This window comes from Pan troglodytes, chromosome 1, assembly GCF_028858775.2.
Source record: "Pan troglodytes isolate AG18354 chromosome 1, NHGRI_mPanTro3-v2.0_pri, whole genome shotgun sequence".
NCBI lineage: Eukaryota > Metazoa > Chordata > Mammalia > Primates > Hominidae > Pan > Pan troglodytes.
This window is the reverse complement of record NC_072398.2, coordinates 124,007,156-124,026,236: the sequence shown is the minus strand read 5'-3', so window position 1 is coordinate 124,026,236 and position 19,081 is coordinate 124,007,156. Positions and strand designations below refer to the sequence as shown.

The window sequence follows — 19,081 nt, the reverse complement described above, 5'->3', positions numbered from 1 at the left end:
GCCTTGTGGACCTTCCTGTCTGAAGATATACAGTCTGTCTCTAGAATTGTGGTCATCAGGGCTTGTTAGTATGTTTGTGGTGCTGATCTTTATCTTTCAGTCTTCTGAATCTGAAAGAGATATCCACTATCTTAGATTGTTCTTACCTCTGGTACTGACTTGTCTCTGCCTCTCCCCAATGCCAGTAACTAAGCTATAAGACCTGAAGGGGGCACCTCAGCGTGACCTGTGAACATCAGCTCTCAGACTCAGAATAGTCTAAGTGTCTTCAGAAAAGTCACAAAGAAGGGGCCTTCCCATGCTATAGCCAAGCAAGAATTTGGGAGCAGAAGGACTTGAGGCAAGGAGGAGTGGCCGGGAAGTGGCAAAAAGGAACTGGGATGGGGAGTCCCTCCACCAAAAATTATACCTCTGATATAAAGGAGTCAGTCACTAGCCTCCCAGAAGCTGTCTAGACGATGCCCCAAACTTACAGTTAAAGCATGGTTCTCATGGTTTCAATCTCTGAGAAACGAGTAGTAGGCTCTGCAACCAATTTCTACACCCTTTAAAGGCCTTGCATTGGAAACACCCTAATGGTATCTATCTCAGGTTGGGAGTGCCGTTCCAGAATGCTGCTTCTTGCCTTTGTGTCTTTTTTGACTGTCACCAATAAAACAGGCAAGGATGAGCCAGATGCAAATGGGTGCAGGACATCTCTGTGTCATTCTTTTTTCATGATTCGTTTAAGTGTTAACCCAAACGCGTCTCACATTCACTTGTGTACATGTCTGCTTGGCATGTAGCTTACAGTTCAGTAGCAAATCTCGCGTAAGAATTCTCTTCATTTTCAACTGTTGTTTCCAATAGTTTGCCCATAGGTAAAGCTTGGAAAGGCAAAGTCAAAATGATAGCAACCGCAAGTGGTTACATTAATACCGCTTACGTGAGTTTTATATATATATATATATATATATATATATATATATATATATATATATATATAAAAAACTCTGAAGGGCTTAGCAGATCTTAGGTGAAAGGATGTTCTTTTCAAAGTGTCACTTTGCCAGAAGAAAGGAAGAAAGACACCTTCCATCAATAGAAACAATAAAAGCATGCCTCAAATTGTATTTATCTCTCTAAATTCTGAAAGCGTATTAAGGAAGAATAGCAATATTCCACTTTGGCTACAAATTGCTAATTAATAACTACAATTCTCCCAGAGGTAAAATATTAACATTTTAAGAATGAAATTAAACATCACAATCTTCTTGTAATTGTTACAAAAATATTTAGCAGCAATAGCTGTTTAATTATTTAGGCATTTGTTAGTGGTGTAAATATTATCAGCACAGTCATAAATATTTTCTGCTTTGTCCACAATCAGCTAAGGATATGTTGCTTGTGGGACTTAAATTAAGATCTATTTAAGGCTGCCTGCTGGCCACAAAATAATTACTTACACTTCCTGATGCCTGAATCTGTTAGATATAGCAGCAAGAAGTGTACTTTGTTTTTGTAAGTCAGGAAAAGTTGCATTTTCTTATATAAATTTCATTGTTGATGTTATTAAAGAGGATTAGGGTGGGGTTGAAGTAGCTGAAAATTTAATTAATCTAATCCCTTTAACAGGAATTATTTTCATGTTGATAATTCTCTGTAAAAACAGTATTACAGATCACGCCCTGTGAAATATTTACACTAAATATTGTAGCCTGTAATCTCTCCTCCAGTTTTTTCTTTGGGGAAGGATAAGATTTACGGCTTCTTCACCTTTCATCTTTTTTTTTTTTTTTTCCTTTCTCTCACCTGAAGTGCAGGGGACCAAAATGAAATCTTTTTTTTTTTTTCCTGCTTCCTCTTTTAATTTTCTGTCAATGTCATCATATCTCAGTAAGTTATGTTAATAGCCATCAAATCACTAATCTCCTAAAAGAGCACGAGTGTTATGAAATAGGGAGAACAATTGATTTTTTCCCTCTTTGGTATCTACAGTCATTTGGTGTAGATTCTCATTTGAAATGATTTGTTTACCCATTGATTTCAATAAATTGTTATGCTGCTGAAAATATCACTAAGAGTAGAGTCAAATGAAGGACAAAACTGTCATTCTGATCAACTTCCTCTGATCATCTCCAGTGTAAATTGGGAATTGTTCTCAATCAGCTCAAATGTCATGTTATCAGGGAGACCTTCTCTGACTTCCCAGAATAAAATTACAATCACCATTGCTTCCTTTAATTGGCTTTATTTTCTCCATACAAGTTGTCATCGTGTAACATTATAACACATTATGCTTGTTTGTTTATTGCCTGTCCCCCAACTAGGATGGAAGTGCCACAGGAAGCAAGGACTTGGATTTGTTTATTGCTGTATCTTGAGAGCCAAGCTGAGTGCCTTAAATATGGCAATCAATAACACATTGTTGCATGTATGAATCTTTACTCTCATTTTTTAGGTGCCTGAAGCACCAGATCTGTGCCAAGCAATGAAGAACTTGATACAAATGTAGACATTTGCCCTGAGCTGGCTGATCCACTCAGCCTCAATGGAAGGGTGCCCACTGAGAAAAGAACTGGTGCTTTCTGTAGCTATGCCTTCATTAAAGGACTAAAACTGGGTTGTATAGTGCTGTTTGGCCTCCTCATGTTTACAATATCCAGTGATACAAAGCAGAGAATCTTTAAGGATGCCCTCCAGGATACGACTTCTGTAAAATATGAACAGGAGTTACTAAACTAGAAAGAAACTCCGTGGTCACATAAACCTATGTAACTAGGTATTATGTGAAGCTAAACAAGGTTCTTAATTTCAAGGTATATCAGATTATGATAACATTCATTAGGACTCTCCAAGACAAGATTAGGCTGTGTTTCCTGAACTTATTTGGTCTTAGACATTTCCTCTCTACCAGCCAATCCTGTTTCTACAACAGGGCTACAACAGAGGGAACTCCAGTGACTTGGGAATTCAGCAAGCCTGGGAAGGGGTAAGAGGCACCAGTCTCATCACTGCCTCTTACTGACTTTATTATGTGACCTTGGACAAATTACTTAACACCTCTGTGCCTCAATTTCCTCTTCTGTAAGGTAGGGATGAAAAGGATTACCCAGGAAAATGTACGTAGTGTCCAGCACACAAGTGCTAACTAAATGGTGGTTATTGCCAATACTTTATATTAAGTATAGGCATGAGAGCCTTTTACATAGAGTTCTTCAACCATATTTTATAAAATAGGTTTGTTAGTATTGACCAATTTCCAGAAGCAGCCTAATGTGTCATCTCGTGTGGTCCCAGTGCCCTATCCCTATCTGAGAAGCTCTGCACACCTGTGCTGAAGGCAAACAAATGTTATCTTTCAACACAACTTACTACAAACATCTGATAACTCACTTTGGTGTATCCCGCAGCGCCTTTCCCCTTGTTTCCATACCCCTGACCTCAGATAAAGACACTTTTGTCAGGAGGAAGATGGCAGCATCCAAGTTAATGATAGTGCAGATGGCTACATGCTGACAGATTTTGAAGTGACCATATTTTTCAGTAAATTTCAAATGAAGGTGTGATTTGTGTAAATCTGACCTCTTCCTGTAAAATGTGCATTTACATATATTTAGAATTTATAAATCCTGACAGATTCCACAATATTTATAGCCCTCCATAAAAAGCCTTTGCCAGTCTGTAGAGCTTTGCATTTGGCTCTCTGGCATGCTTAAGAGAATTTAAATAATAATAAATTTGGTGATTTATTCCACCTGGAACAGAAACTTATTTCCCCCCTCCCCTGGCTCATTTTGAAGGGGATACTATAAATAGTGCCACAGACGCTGGGATCAGGACTAGGGAATTGAAATTTGAGAGAGAAGTACAGAAACATTTTCATTATCACTGATTCCTTGAGTGTATTTTTAAAACAGTTCTGTTCCTCAAATAATGTACCTTCTCTTCTTTCTCCTGCCCTATCACAATTATACTTGAATCTCCAAAACCTGTTGCCAACTTTAGGATTCGGTTACATTAATGGGAAAGAGAGAGTGAGAGTATTAGCTGACTAGGTAGGAGAAAGTTGCCTCTAGGGAGACCAAAGCAATTCTCCCATGTTCATCTTATATTTCATAGGAGTCAGCTAGTAACTGAGTGTCAGTGTCTAAAGTGTAAATTCATTATCTGAGACCTCGCTCCTGTATCCTACAGGTATGATGAAAAGCTCACAGTATATGGAAAAAAAAAAAAAAAGGAAAGAAAGAAAGAAACCTAATTGTAATTACAAAAGGAAGCCCAAGGACAATGTCCGAGGATCAATTCTTTTCACCCAGCCATGCTCATAATAACTGAGTACAGAATAAGAAACACCTGAATAGTCAAGTCCTAATGATACTACTTGTTTTCTTAAAAACAAAATCAACAAAAATCTGGTAACTTGTCATTTGCCATGGAATCTACTGATGAAAGCTGAGAGTAGCCATTTAGTGTAGCATAAGCAGTGTTGTAACTTGTAATATAACTAGGAGATTTATTTCTAGCTTCTTGTTTGAATGTCTGTAAAGGAAGTAGCATTTGTTAAAGGTAGAATAATAATAACTAACATCCATGAAGAACTGCCTGTGGGCAGGCACACAGTAACAAACACATCAAGTGGCTGTGGTTTGATGTGCAACAGCCTCCTAACTGAGTAGTACGTTTTCTTGTCCCGATAACTTGGAGCACACTCCCAGCCCCAAGACTTTCCTGAACAATCCTTTTATCTCTACCTAATAGGCTGGCAGGTATTTGGACCAAGCCCCAGAGCCTTTAGGGTACCACATTTTAATAATTTGTGGTGAACAAAGTAAACGTTGTAAAACCAGACATTATGAAGCAAGGACCCAGTTAAGTATGACGGATTTCAGGGAAAGCCAAAAAAAAAGGCTGAATGTTGTATGGGGGTATTGTCTCCCCTACAGAACACAGGTATCTATGGTTCATGGCTCATTCTAAGGCTTTGCTTGAAAAATGACTTTTTAAAGAAGTGTACTCTTAAAGAATGTCCTTCAGGCAGGGAGGAATTTCCCTTGCTTTTCTATAGCATCTTTGTAAGAGGAAGCGAGGTATTGAGCTGTTAGACAGTTGCTCGGTGCCTTCGTGCTTCTGTGACCACATTATGGGTCTAACACATATGGGATAAATAAACTGTTTTCATTTCTTAAAGCACATGGAAGGAAACAAGACAAGAAAATTACCATATTGCTTTTTTTTTTTAAGCTATTAAAGAGGAGAATCCAGTTAGGGCAAATAAAAATGATTACTGAAAACAGATTTTTTTTTTTCCTTTTCTAGCCTCTTACTGAGCAACAGCAATATGGCAAGACTTGTGGCAAACCAGTGTTTTGATGCACGCTCTTTTGTTCTTCTTCCATAGGGCAATCCCTACATGTGCAATAATGAGTGTGATGCGAGTACCCCTGAGCTGGCACACCCCCCTGAGCTGATGTTTGATTTTGAAGGAAGACATCCCTCCACATTTTGGCAGTCTGCCACTTGGAAGGAGTATCCCAAGCCTCTCCAGGTTAACATCACTCTGTCTTGGAGCAAAACCATTGAGCTAACAGACAACATAGTTATTACCTTTGAATCGGGGCGTCCAGACCAAATGATCCTGGAGAAGTCTCTCGATTATGGACGAACATGGCAGCCCTATCAGTATTATGCCACAGACTGCTTAGATGCTTTTCACATGGATCCTAAATCCGTGAAGGATTTATCACAGCATACGGTCTTAGAAATCATTTGCACAGAAGAGTACTCAACAGGGTATACAACAAATAGCAAAATAATCCACTTTGAAATCAAAGACAGGTTCGCGTTTTTTGCTGGACCTCGCCTACGCAATATGGCTTCCCTCTACGGACAGCTGGATACAACCAAGAAACTCAGAGATTTCTTTACAGTCACAGACCTGAGGATAAGGCTGTTAAGACCAGCCGTTGGGGAAATATTTGTAGATGAGCTACACTTGGCACGCTACTTTTACGCGATCTCAGACATAAAGGTGCGAGGAAGGTAAGAGAAAATCTGTCTGCCTTCAATGGGAACGGGTGTGTCCAAAGAAAATGCCAGAGTGTCTCACAGCTGTAAAGTGACATTTGTCAATTTCTACTGCAACGTTTTCTTCAGGAACTCCAGTGTAGAAGTAGGTTCTGAAGGCATTCTGAGACCCCTCATCCTCAGCAGTAATTTGTAATCCCAAACTTGCTGTCCCTGAACCTGGCATGATTCTTCAGAATTTAAATAAAAGTGAATTTTAAAAAGTAACTCCCTGGGTCGGGAGGTCCTTTAGGTCTTTAAGGCAATGAAACCAGGGGAAGCAAAACCATTTGCCCTATAAGGAACTGAAAAACTAGAAATACACCATACCATTGTTTACAAATGCAAAGCAGGGATTCAATATGGTACAGCAGTCAATTTATGTTTTGTGTAATATTGCACAAAAAAATCTGGAAACTAGAGTTATATTTCTTTAAATTTATTAAATCAGAATCAATAGCATGTAGGAAACATTTGTTAAATTGGGACAAGCTCTACTTTTCATGTTTTTGGATGTTATTAAATCAAAAATATATACTAGCATTTAAAATATAGACCTGAGTTGGGCTCCCTTCATCTTGTAGATTAATCACAAATGGACAGAGTTTAAACACATTAATTAAACACAGTCAGGGATAGCTTTGGTTTTGATAATATACTAGAGACAGAATTGAGCAAATTTCCAAGAATTTTGAAGATGTTTAAATGAAAAACTTCAATAATGAGAACCAGAACCACCACATAGGGATTTTCAACCAGCTTTTTAAGTGTGGTATATTATCAAAATGACCACCTGATGGGAGTGGAAGCATGAGATAATGAGTGGGAAAACTAAAGGTAAGAGCAGAGTATCTAGCAAAGGGAAAGGCAAGCAAAGAAATAACACCCCAGTAAAAAGGCCAAGATATCTTTAAATCGAAATATATGAGGATAAGCATATAAATAGTATATATCATGTAGGTTTAATTATTTAATGATAAAATTCAAACAGATAAGGCAGGATTGATTCAATTTATTGGCTGCCAACATCCTTTAGGCAGCCCAGTTCTCAGAAACTGGAGAAGTGTTGAGACTTTCTGGTCTGTTAGAGATTTGCCTTACCTATGTGTGCTGGGAGAAAGGTCACTGCTGTTAAGGTAAAGACCATAGTGGGAACACAGAATGGAGTGGTGGGCTTGATCATAGTGTGGTGTCAAAGGTTTCAGAGTCTTAGCTGTGGAAAAGCAGTAGAAACTGGTGGCCATCTACTCTCAGCTTTTTCTAGCTTCATGTTCCTCATGGAAGAATCAAAAGCCTTTATCTGCGAAGCTTTTCCTAAAATTTTGACCAAGATCTTGGTGGTATATAACGAATATATCTTTAAAGCAGAATGATGTTGAACTTGTGAGTTCTAAGCTGTAGAGGATAATTCATGTATTATTAGCAGAGTACATGACAGGGCAATACAGGAGCTGTTGTCTTAAACATGAGTTTGCTATTTATAGTAATACACAGCCATTATACTTATGAACATTTTAGCAAAAGACTATTAGTTTCCAGGATCTTATTCTTGGGGATGTATGATATATGAAAATAGTTGATATTGTTATTATTAATGATAGCTTGCCACAATGAAGTAGCAAATATTCAATTCATCTACATGAATAATGGTAAAAAATTAACAAACTAAGATATGGATTTTAATCCTAGTGTAATCTACATTGCTCGGTAGATTCATCTAGGTCAGTTTCCTTGCAGTTTAAGAAATACTTAATCTGAGCCCAAATTCCTATTGCTCCACCTCCCCATATACCTTTATTTGCCACTTGTAAATAAGGCAATCCTCTGAAGCATTTTGGTTGGGAAAAACCTATTGCTGATGCTTATTTTTGTTATTAGTATTCATTTTGTTTCCTCTAATAATTTAAAAGAAAGTGTAAAATAAACTTGAAAGCTAAAGGCATTTTTCTTCATTCTCCACTGCTGTCAAGCATGCCATCTCCTAAAGGTGGTGTGTTGGAAATGTAGATCCCTTCATATCTATCACATTTCTCCCATCTCCCAGACTAGTCATTTCCTCCAACTGCATTTCAGTGGTTCTGAGGGGTTTAGAGGGCTCCTCCCTCCTTCTCTGGACTCAGCTCCACTGTCTTTTCCTGTTCACTAGTCAACTGTAAGCTGAAGAGAAGCAGCTGGGCAAACGAGAAAGGTCCAGTAGAGGTGAGCCCCTTCCATAAGGTCTTCTTCTGTCACCTCCAGACTTTGTCCAAATCCTCAGGGCAGAACTGATGCTGGCATTTACTGCACTAGGCACCAGATGGCTGGAGTATTTTTAGTCTTAGGGGAGGGACTAAAGAAGCAAGGTCTGATGGCTCGGGCGTGTCTCCAGCTTTTAAGTTATATAATGAAGATCTGCTGATGATGGAGCCAGTGAAAGGAAATGTTGAGCTATAGTCTGGTTCAGGGGCCTTTCAGCATAGAAGCTGATCTAATTATTTTACTCTTGAAAGTTTCAGTAAGATTAATGGTCTAGATTGTCTTTCTGTTATATAACAAATCATCTATAGAAGGATTAAATATTAATTGATAATCTCTAAAAGAAAGTTCTAAAGTTTCCCTTTCAAGGCTCTCATAAATGTACACTTTTCAAAATACAACTGAAGTTCTTGTTCCTTGCACCCGCCCCCACCATCCCATAAAATGATTGCAACATTTAACATGCCTTTACATGTCTATATCTGATCATGATAATGATATTTTTCTACTTGTTACTTCTATCCCCACCCCACCGTAATGTGGAAATTGACATAAGTTATTTTGGAAAAGTAGAATGGAGACCAGATGTAAACATCTATGGTATAGTGGACAGAGAATTCAAAATTTTTTTACCTTGAAATCTTAAACTGTGAGACAGAAACAGTTGATCTTTGCTTAAGATGACTGAGCTTGTGAGATCCAATTCTCCGTTTCTTTGTGCATATGTTTGTTTTATACTGGCTAGTGTTTGATGGAAAAATAGTGTTTTGATTGACATTAGACTAATGTAGCATTTATGTTCTTTTTGGAATGTGATACATCTGATACCTATTTTACTAGTAAGAAAAAAGTGTAATCTCATCATAAAAAATTTATTCTTCTTTTGCCACGTACTTATTTTGCTTCCATTTACTCCCTCTCATTGCGTATTTATTAAGATAATGAAGGAAAAAGAGGAAACATGGCTGTTGGCAATTTCAGCAGCTCCGTAGTACTTACATTGTTCAATAAACTTAATAATCTACATGGACTAATTCTGACTTATGGATGTCCTGCTTCAGTAAATCAGGGTGATTTTCTCCAGTGAATAACAGACGAGTGCAGTGTGCCAGTACCTTAATTAAAGAGCGGCTCCCTTAGTCTTGATCTCATTTTAATTTACAGGGTAATACTACAATAATATCACTAATGGAAGGTACATTAAAGGGCATCAAGTAGCATTAACTGTATTAAATTATGGTACTTATGTTAATTAACTGCTGAAGCAAGATGGTTCTAATGGCCAAAAAGGTCGTCTAATGCATAAATAAAATCTACTCAGATGAGGGGCAAGAGGAGAAATTAGAAGTAAATGTTTGTTCTGAACATCTTTTTATACAGACAGGGGGTTAAACTCAAAAGCTGTTAGATATAGATAATGTCCAAAATGTTTTCTTATTTACACCATTGGAAGCTTTGATTTTTAAGTATTTTGTTTCTTTCCAAGCTTTCCACAATTAAAATAATTGAAAAAGCGAGCACTGTATTTGTCAGCTGCATAGATTTTATGGAATATAAACTAAACATTATTTATTGTTTCTTTGAGGTAAACAATTTCAAAGAAATAATGTGATTTAATGTAATAATTTGTAAATCTGAAAGACAAATGAATCTTTAGTAATCTACTCATTTATTTTTAAGATATGCTACCAGCCATATATCAAGTTACTGATTTTAGCCATAAGACAATGGAAATTCTATTTTAACAGTAAGAACTTGAAGAAAGTGGACTGGAAAACTCCCATCAACATCTTCAGTATTTACCCTTTAACAAAATATTCCTGAAGGTAATTATTGGTCATTTTTTCTCAATGGTCATTACACATTTCTTATCCCTTGCAGTGCCTACTCAGGCTGCATTATAGGTAGTTGACTGCCATAATAGTGAACAGTATTTTTTCCTTTTTCTACCTCCATTGTTTACCTCCAAGAAAGAAGCCTTGGAATATTAGAACTGAAGTTTCACTTCGACAAAACTTTTTGGTGCCATCTTCACTTCATGGCTGCCCCTGCTCAGAATCACACTCTCCCTGCCTAATCCCAGGACCTGCAAAGGGCCAGGACCAGAGCCACTATGACTAGGTGCCAGGAGGGAGGCAGGCCCCCTACGTCACTCTCAGGAGTCCAGCTTCTATGTGTAAACCTTATTCTTTGAATGTCACTGCCTTTATATTTGCTGTAATTAGAACAAGGTGAAGCTGACATCGTGTTCTTGAAGCACAGCTTCCACATGGTTAGTGCGAAAGATGTGATGTCAGGTAAGCAAGAACACTTGGGGAAATTCAAAAGTATAAAAGCAGTAGAGCACTTTTTAAATTTCTGGAAAAATCAGTTATTCTGAAGGTTCCCTAAGTCTTTTTCCTAGCCACAACTGAAATAAATCTGAAATATTTACTTTTTACTTACCTCTTTTGTAAGAGACATCCCACAAAAATGCTTTTAAAGCATTGAGCCTGGCCTTTATCTATTCTTTTCCAATTAGTCTCAATTATTGAGGTTGGGCTTTACTGCCACTTAACAGATTCTGCTTTTTATAACACCTTCTTGCTTTCTGTCATCCATAAATACTTATCGTCTACTCTGGGACAGATGCTGGCTTTGATGGTAGACAGACGAAGATGCACCAAGCATAGTCTCTGCTCTTAAGGAGCTGATATCCAGAAGGGACACAGACTTTATAAACAACAACGACAAAAAAAAAAATGATGATAATGTGGGTTAAGTGATTTTACTGTGTGAATATTCAAAGTGCTGTGGTAGCAGAGAAGCTACTAATATAATCTGGAAAGATTAGTAAAACCTTTGATAAAGATGTGACATGTATGATGTCTTGAAATATGGGTTTTATTGTGCCAAGCAGCCAGGAAAGAATGGATATCCTAGGCAGACAAATTATACCTAAAAACAGCACAGCATGTTAAGGAACTCCAAGCAGTAAGGAATTGATGGAGTTAAGAGTCCTGAAGATGTTCTACCATCTTCCCTTTATGGGTCTTCAGCATGTTCAGGAAGCTCTGAAGGATTCCTACCTCTTTCTCTCTGATTCTCCCATGCCATAAGAAACCCAAAATCTTATGGAGTCTCCGTATTAATTGACTACAAGTGAGGAACAGTTTTTAAGGCAATTGTAGTAAAGGCTATTCTGGTGTAACTGTGCAGACTGGAAAGCTATAACATTGCTTAATTGTGGAGCAACTATAGCTCCAAGCCCTGATGCTCAAGTGCAGAATCCAGAAAAGCTCTCCATATTCCACAGGAGCCATCATATGTCAGTGGTCTCAGATTTGCTTACAAAGTCAGTAGGACTTGTTGACCAGTCAGACTTTGGGGAAGACTTCCTAGTGAATTGGATGGTGGGGCCAAAACTAAAATGGGGAATAAATACTGAAACAGGCTTTTAGTTAATTCATGATTTAGCTAGTTATTTTGTTGTGCCATTTCAAGTAGTAGAAATTCAAGTAGAGATTCTAGTTAGGGATTTGAAAATACTTGTCTAGTGTTGTAGAGAGAGATTTGAGCTCAAATATAGGTTTGAGAATTATTACCTTATGTGTGATGGTGGACTCTTTGAGAATCGATGACATTGAGGATTTTTTTGTTCATAGGTATAAATGACCATTATAGAACATTTACAGAATCCTGTGGAATACTACTATGTAAAAGGTAATTTCTAAAGGAAATTGAGAAATAATCTGAGAAAATTCAAAGAGAAGGGAATGAGTTAATGTCATTCTAATAGTCCCCACTCATATTTAAGTAATAATCCTTTAAATTTGTATAGCGTTCAGTTTACAAAATTCTTGTCAGGTACCTTATTTCCTCTAGTACTTACAGGACACTTGTGAGGCAGGTGTTGGTTAACCCCATTTTACAGAGGAGAAAACTGAGGACCAGAGGAGTGCCGTGACTTTTTCTTTAACGTCACACATAACAAAGTGGTAAAATCAGGTTTTTCACGGCAAACCTTAGGCTTTTTCCAAACATTATGCTCTTACAGTCACACCAGCCAGAGATCAGCTCAGTATATATAGAAGACCCCAAAAATTCCCAAAGAAGCCATCTTTAAATAGCAACAATGAATCAATACATCTTATGACCCTGCCCCTCTTAGAATGTTCTGGGAGTCACACTGTCCATGGCTTTTGGCTCAGTATTTTATTACACCAGGCTGCTCTGTGTTTATCTGAACTCTAACTTCTTACTTCATTTTTATCAACTTTCAAATGTGTGATTGGGCTCATTTGTCACATTGTGTTAAGTCTAGGTGTTTTACTACTAAAATCAAATTGTGATGATAGCTTCTTATTTTCCCATGGGGAGACAAAAATAAATAAATAAGCTGTATTTTCTCAATGTTAATTTTTCTCCCATATTTCTTCATAAACTTTTATTATGTACACCTGCTTTCAACTAATGGGCATCATCAAACACTAAAACAAGTCATATATCTTAATGGATAAATTTGGAAATGGCCAACTACCTTCGCTTATTTTAAGCAAGTTCATACTTCAAGTGAGGGCAATATGTTTTTCCTTTAACTTCCACATATAAGTCCACATTCTCTCTTCTGAAACTATTTTGAATAAGTGTGCTGCCTCTTTCATATAATAAAATTTCATAAATTTTTAATCTATGATTTTCTCCACCAGGTCTTTTTTTCAAGCTAAATGGATATTAAACCATTCCACTAAAATTTAATTTACTCTCCTTTTAAGAGGCAGAATGAAGTCCAGTAAATAAGAGTATTCAAATGAAAAGCATAGTAATCATAATTAAAAATTAAAAACCAACATAAAACATTGCTACTTAACTCCAGTGGAAACACTTAGAATAAAGACTTTATCGTATGCACCCATTGTAAGTGGACAACTGAGGGCCATTCTGATTTGGAGCATATTTTAAAAATCCATTAGAAAATCTTGAATTATAAAGAGAATATATGCATAAGCAGCTCATTTTCCTCTGAGGTTTGTACTATTATAAGGAGAGAATGTATCTAATAATTCCTCCATTTAAATTATGAAATTCATTAGCATGCAGAAAAACAATCCAGTTTAGGAACTTGTCTCTTTATCCTTAATTCCCTAGTGCCATAGATTTTTTAAGCTAGTGGGTCATTAAAGGAAAGATGTCTCTTTTTTAAGAAACATAAGGATATTTAAGCAAAATACCACAAAATGGATAAATAAAATAATTTCTTCCCTCATTTAACTTAGCATTTGTAAGGGAAGCTACATTCTAGCTACATCTGCATGCCCAAACAATGGGAGGCAGCAGTACACCAGCTTCTGCAGCCCTGTTTTTTATCCTAAATCTGTGGTCTGCATCTTTGGAATGCCTTGCTGTCTTTCTGTACCTAGGATCAGAGTTTTTTCTTAACACGTTAGGAGATGTTGGCTATTGTTTGATACTTAGTGTAAGAGTTTTTTGAGACCTATGTGATCAATGGTTCAGTAAAGAGACTATTTCCATTCCTTCTCCAAATAAATACAAGAACAAATGTGTTAATGTCATGAATTTTATCACAGTAATTTGATTGTGTGGATTGATATATTGATTCTGTTGCAATATGGGTCTATATTTTCAATTCAATAAGCCACTTTTAGAACTAAGTATATTAGTTTAACCAGAAATGACTGCACTGCATAAAAACTCATGGTTACTATTTCTACCTCCCTTTTATAGGTAGGAAAACTACATCTAAACAAGGTTAATCAATAGCAAAGGGGAAAGGAAAATTTAAAAATTACTTATGTTGGTGTATAAATTTGTTTCTGAACTCGCCTTGAAAAACATTGAAAAAAATGGATAGAAAGGCTTTAAATATGTGAAACAGGAGCCTCACAAACCCTACTGGTCCAGAATATTATAAAAGTAGGGTAGTTACTGCATTGGCTCTCTCTTGCATTGTGACTGGTACCTAAGACAACTGATATTGTGCTATAAATATATTGAGAGGATAGAGGACAAATCATTAGGATTTTAAAATCATTATCTATCTTATTTTAGAAGGAAACATTGGCTAAGAGTCAAGAGAAATAGATTCTCACTCTGGTTGTGCTAATAATTCTTTTTGAGCTCAGAACAGGTCACAGTTACCATAATCAGAGTCTCCTCATCTACAAAATGAGATTTTTATACTATTTTACTGTTTCTCAGGGTGTACTCTTCAAATAAAGTCCATGATGGTCAAAAACATTTGGGAAGTGTTCACAATACTTCCTTCTACGAGAATCACAATGTATATTCATATATTAAAGACCCTGAGGTGTCCTACAGTAAAGAAACATTTCTATTTTATTGAAGTCACAGCCTCTAGAACTTACTTAGTCAGAAAACATATATTAGTACCCATAAACGACTAGTATTCGCAGAACTCTTTAAGCTCCAACATTGTTGGACTCTTTGTAAGATTGAAAGAAATACATGAAAACATCATGTGTGTGTGTGTGCATGTGTGTGTTTGTGTGTGTGTGTGTTTAAACTATTTGCAGTGCTAAAAACAGATTGATTTTTCAAAGCAAGTTCCAACTTTAGTTATCATCCTTCCTATATTACTGCTACTTTGGGTGAAAAAGTGAGACTGTCTTAGAGAAAGACTAACCTCAATGAAGAGTATCTCTTTTTTTTTTTTAACTGTCGCTCTTATTTTTTGAATCTTGGGGAGTACTATGCATCTTTCTTTAAGAATTATAGGAAATTAAGTACTGTATTGGAATAAATAGGGATTTTTTTGTTTTGTTTTTAGGCTAGTGAAATTGTGATGGAAGAGTCAGCAAAGATGTGAAAAATGAAATGCCAAGTGGTACAATCTGGTGTATTTTGTAGATAAATAGAGATGCTAAAGGATTTTTATTCCTCCCATATGTAAGTGCCTCAAACTCTAATTACAGCAATGAGCTAAAATCATGTATTTAAAGAAAAATTAGATTAACCAGTATTTAATATATTCTTTTTTTTTCATTTGCTTTGGAGGATATTCTTGAAACCACAAGCTAATTTTAGTTAAATGAATCTTGCCTTTCTTTTGCTAATTAGGACTGTTAATGAATAACAAATCAGAGCCCAGTAAAACTGAACATTGTATATAGCTAAGGATATCACCTTGTCTAGGAGTTGTGTTTTTGTCCTGGCCGCTTTTACTCATTTGGTGCTACCAGAATATCAGGGAAGCAAAGCTGTTATAACATATTGATGACATCCATGTGTAATTATAGATACTCCAGTGCTGCTGGGAACAGGGAACAGATGGGGGAAGGGTGGGCCAAGAGATGATGGGTGGGGGAAGTCTAAGAGGTCAGAGATTTGGCAGGTTAGAAGGAGACAGCATCATTAACTCCAGTATTGGATTTGTATAGACAGGGTGTACGCCACATAGAGTCATAGCGTTGCAAAATCATTTCTTTTAGAACTGAAAAAAAAACCATAAAAATAATTTAATCTAACTCCTTTTTCAGATGTGAAACAGAATGGTTAAATGAATTAGTCAAGGATGACACTGTTGCATAACTAGAATTTAGACTCAGAGGGAACTTTCAGTTTACTCACTGATCTGCGTCCCGTGCCTACAACTGGGCCTGGCGCATATTAAAAGTTCAATAAATATTTATTGATGGAATGAGAGAATGATTGCAGAATATCCTTCTGAGCATCACGTAGAGGACCATTCTGAGGACGGTTTTCCCATTAGGTATGCTATGGCCACCTCTAAATATTCCCCACACAAGACTGCAAGAGAATTGGAGCTTAGCCCATTGTTTTTGGCTATGTCACTTCATCCAATCAACCAGATTGCAAAGCTTCAGGCTTTAACCAATAGTCCAAACTTAAAGAATAAAATATATCTACTTCAGATAACAGAGTAACCTATGTACTTGGGTTAAATGAATACCACTCCACTCAAATACACACAATTTCTTTTATTATTTGTTTGATTGATCCTTTTAAGATCAGAAATTGTGACCCTTAATCCCTTTCCTGGATGAAGAGAAGTCCATGAAAAGGAATGAACTGCTCTCGTTCTCAAGCAATATTTAGTAAAATCGCAATATCACTATATATCCACGTCCCAAAGTTGTCTTCAAATGATGTTTGCTTCTTGAGTTTACCAACCAAGGAGATTTAAAATTCTATTTAAAAACCTTACAACTTGTAAATGATGCCTTTACATATTGATAGGTTCAAAGCTGGGGTTTCAAAGAGTTTGAGCTGAGGAGACATGGAAACAGGCAGTGGCCAAACTCAACTATATACATGTATCTGCTGAAACTTTTATGAACATATGTCTTTATGAAAATAATTGAAGTTCATTATATACTCTTAAGTGTCAAAATAGGATTAAAAATATTAATAGCGTGAGGCTAATTATGAGATGGAGGAAAAAAGAGAGAATGAGACAACACAAATATAGTTGGCTAATAGTGGTGGAATTGTAATTTTTATCTAATTAGTTATGATTTTCTATTTTTTTCATTTTACTCATTGTATCATCAGAAAAAAATAGTTTTTAAAATTAAGTTAAAATTCAGCAAAGTTGCAGGATACAAAAGCAACACACAAACATCAGCAGTGCTTCTATACACTAACAATGAAGGTCCAACAGGAAATTAAGAAAACAATTCCATTTACAATAGCGTAAAAATAATAAAATGGTTAAGAATAAACTTAACTAAGATCCAAAAGCCTTGTACACTAAAAACTGCAAAACAGTGCTGAAACAAATTAAAGAAGACACAAATAAATGGGAAGACATCCTATGTTCATGGATTGGAAGTCAATGTTGTTAAGATGTTAATACTACCCAAAGCTATGTACAGATTTAATAGAATCTCTATCAAAATCCCAATGATGATATTTTCAGAAATAGAAAACTTCATGCTAAAATTCATATAGAATTTTAAGGGACCTGGAAATAGCCAAAATAACATTGAAAAAGAAGAATAAAGTTAGCGGCCTCACTGGGGTTTTTATGTTGTTGTTCTTTTTTTTTTAATTTCAAAACTTACTACAAAGTCACAGTAGTCAAAACTGTGTGGTACTGACATAAAGATAGACATACGAACCAAAGAAATAGAATAGACAATCCCAAAATAAACTCTCACATATATGGTCAAATAATTTTCAACAACGTTGCCAAGACCATTGAGTGAGGAAAAAGTCTTTTCAACAAATGATTTTGGGAAAACTGAATAGTCACATGCAAGAAAAACAAACCAAAAAAGGAAGTTGGACCCTTACCTTACACCATATACAAAAACTAATTCAAAATGCATTAAAGACCTAAATGTAAGAGCTAAAACTATGAAATGTTTAGAAAAAAACAAAGGAAGAAAACTTCATGACATTAAATCTGGCGATAATTTCTTGGATATAACATCAAAAGCACAGTCAACAAAAGCAAAAATGGGTAAGTTGAACTTCATCAAAATTAACAACTTTTGTGCATCAAAGGACACTATCAACAAAGTGAAAAAGCAACCCACAGAATGGGTGGAAATATTTGTAAATCATATATTTGATAAGGGATTTTTATCCAGAATGTATAAATTACTCTTACAATTCAACAACAAAATAATCCTAATTAAAAAATGAGCAAAGGACTTAAATAAACATTTCTCCAAAGAAGATATATAAAAATGGTCAATAAACATAGGCAAAGATGCTCAAGATCATTAGTCATTAGGGACATGCAAGTCAAAACCACAGTGAAATACCACTTCACACCCGTCAGAATGATTACTATTCAAAAACATAAAATAACATGGTTGGAAAGGACATGAAAAAATTGGAGTGTTTTTGCTATACTAGTGAAATGGTACAGACACTGTGGAAAACAGTGTGGCGATTACTCAAAAAACTAAACATAAAATTGCCATATGATCCAGCAATTCCATTCTGGGTATATATCCAAAAGAAGTTAAAGCGGAAGCTTGAACAGATATTTGTACATCCTGTTCATAGCAGCATGGTTCGCAACAGCCAAAGGTGGAAGCCGCCCAAGTATCCATCGATGGATCAGCGGAAAACCAAAATGTGGCATATACATACAGTGGAATTTTATTTAGCCACAAAAAGGAAAGAAATTTTGACACATGCTACAACATGGATGAAACTTAAAGACATTATGCTAAGTGAAAGAAGCCAGTCACAAAAGGACAAATGTTGCATGATATGCAACTTATATGAGTGTCCTAGAGTAAGCAAATTCATAGAGATAAAGTATAATGGTGACTGCCAGGGGCTGAGGGCAGATGAAAAAGAAGATTCATTTGTAATGAGCACAAAGTTTCAGTTAGGGAAGATAAAAAAGTTCCGGAGATGAATGATGATGATGGTTGCACAACAATGTGAAAATATTTAATGCCACAAAACTGTACATTAATGATTAAAATAGTAAATTATGTGTTATGTGTATTTTAACAACAACAACAAAAATAACTGCACAAACAATACTCCTTGACTCAGCAAAGTAAAACACAGAAATTCTGACATATATCCATGTGTCTTTCTTCTCTGTCCTTATGAAATCTTCTAGTCTTTTCCCACTTTTAATGTTATTCTTGGTTTTGAGATGGAGGAAGATGTTCAACAGGTTTCGAAGTTTGTACGGGGCTTCACAATGAGGGGTCTAGTTGGAGGAAATAGGATGTGAAGCAACAGAAAATAAGTTTTAGACAAAGAATTTGGCCAGAATTTAATTAATCAAAGAACATTTTCTGTGTAGAGGAGCGATGAAGCACAGAGAGGAAGGGAGCTTAAGGGG

General features: G+C 36.1%; 1 protein-coding gene across 15 annotated transcripts in view; it reads left to right on the top strand.

The window, feature by feature from the left end:
- NTNG1 (netrin G1) overlaps window positions 1-19,081 on the top strand; it is a 346,490-nt gene that overhangs the window by 176,498 nt on the left and 150,911 nt on the right. For all 15 annotated transcript variants that reach the window (XM_001143853.7, XM_001143623.7, XM_001143469.7 and 12 more), the window contains exon 3: window positions 5,381-6,021. In XM_001143853.7, coding sequence (XP_001143853.3) covers window positions 5,381-6,021 — 641 coding nt within the window. The remainder of the gene's footprint in view (window positions 1-5,380; window positions 6,022-19,081) is intronic.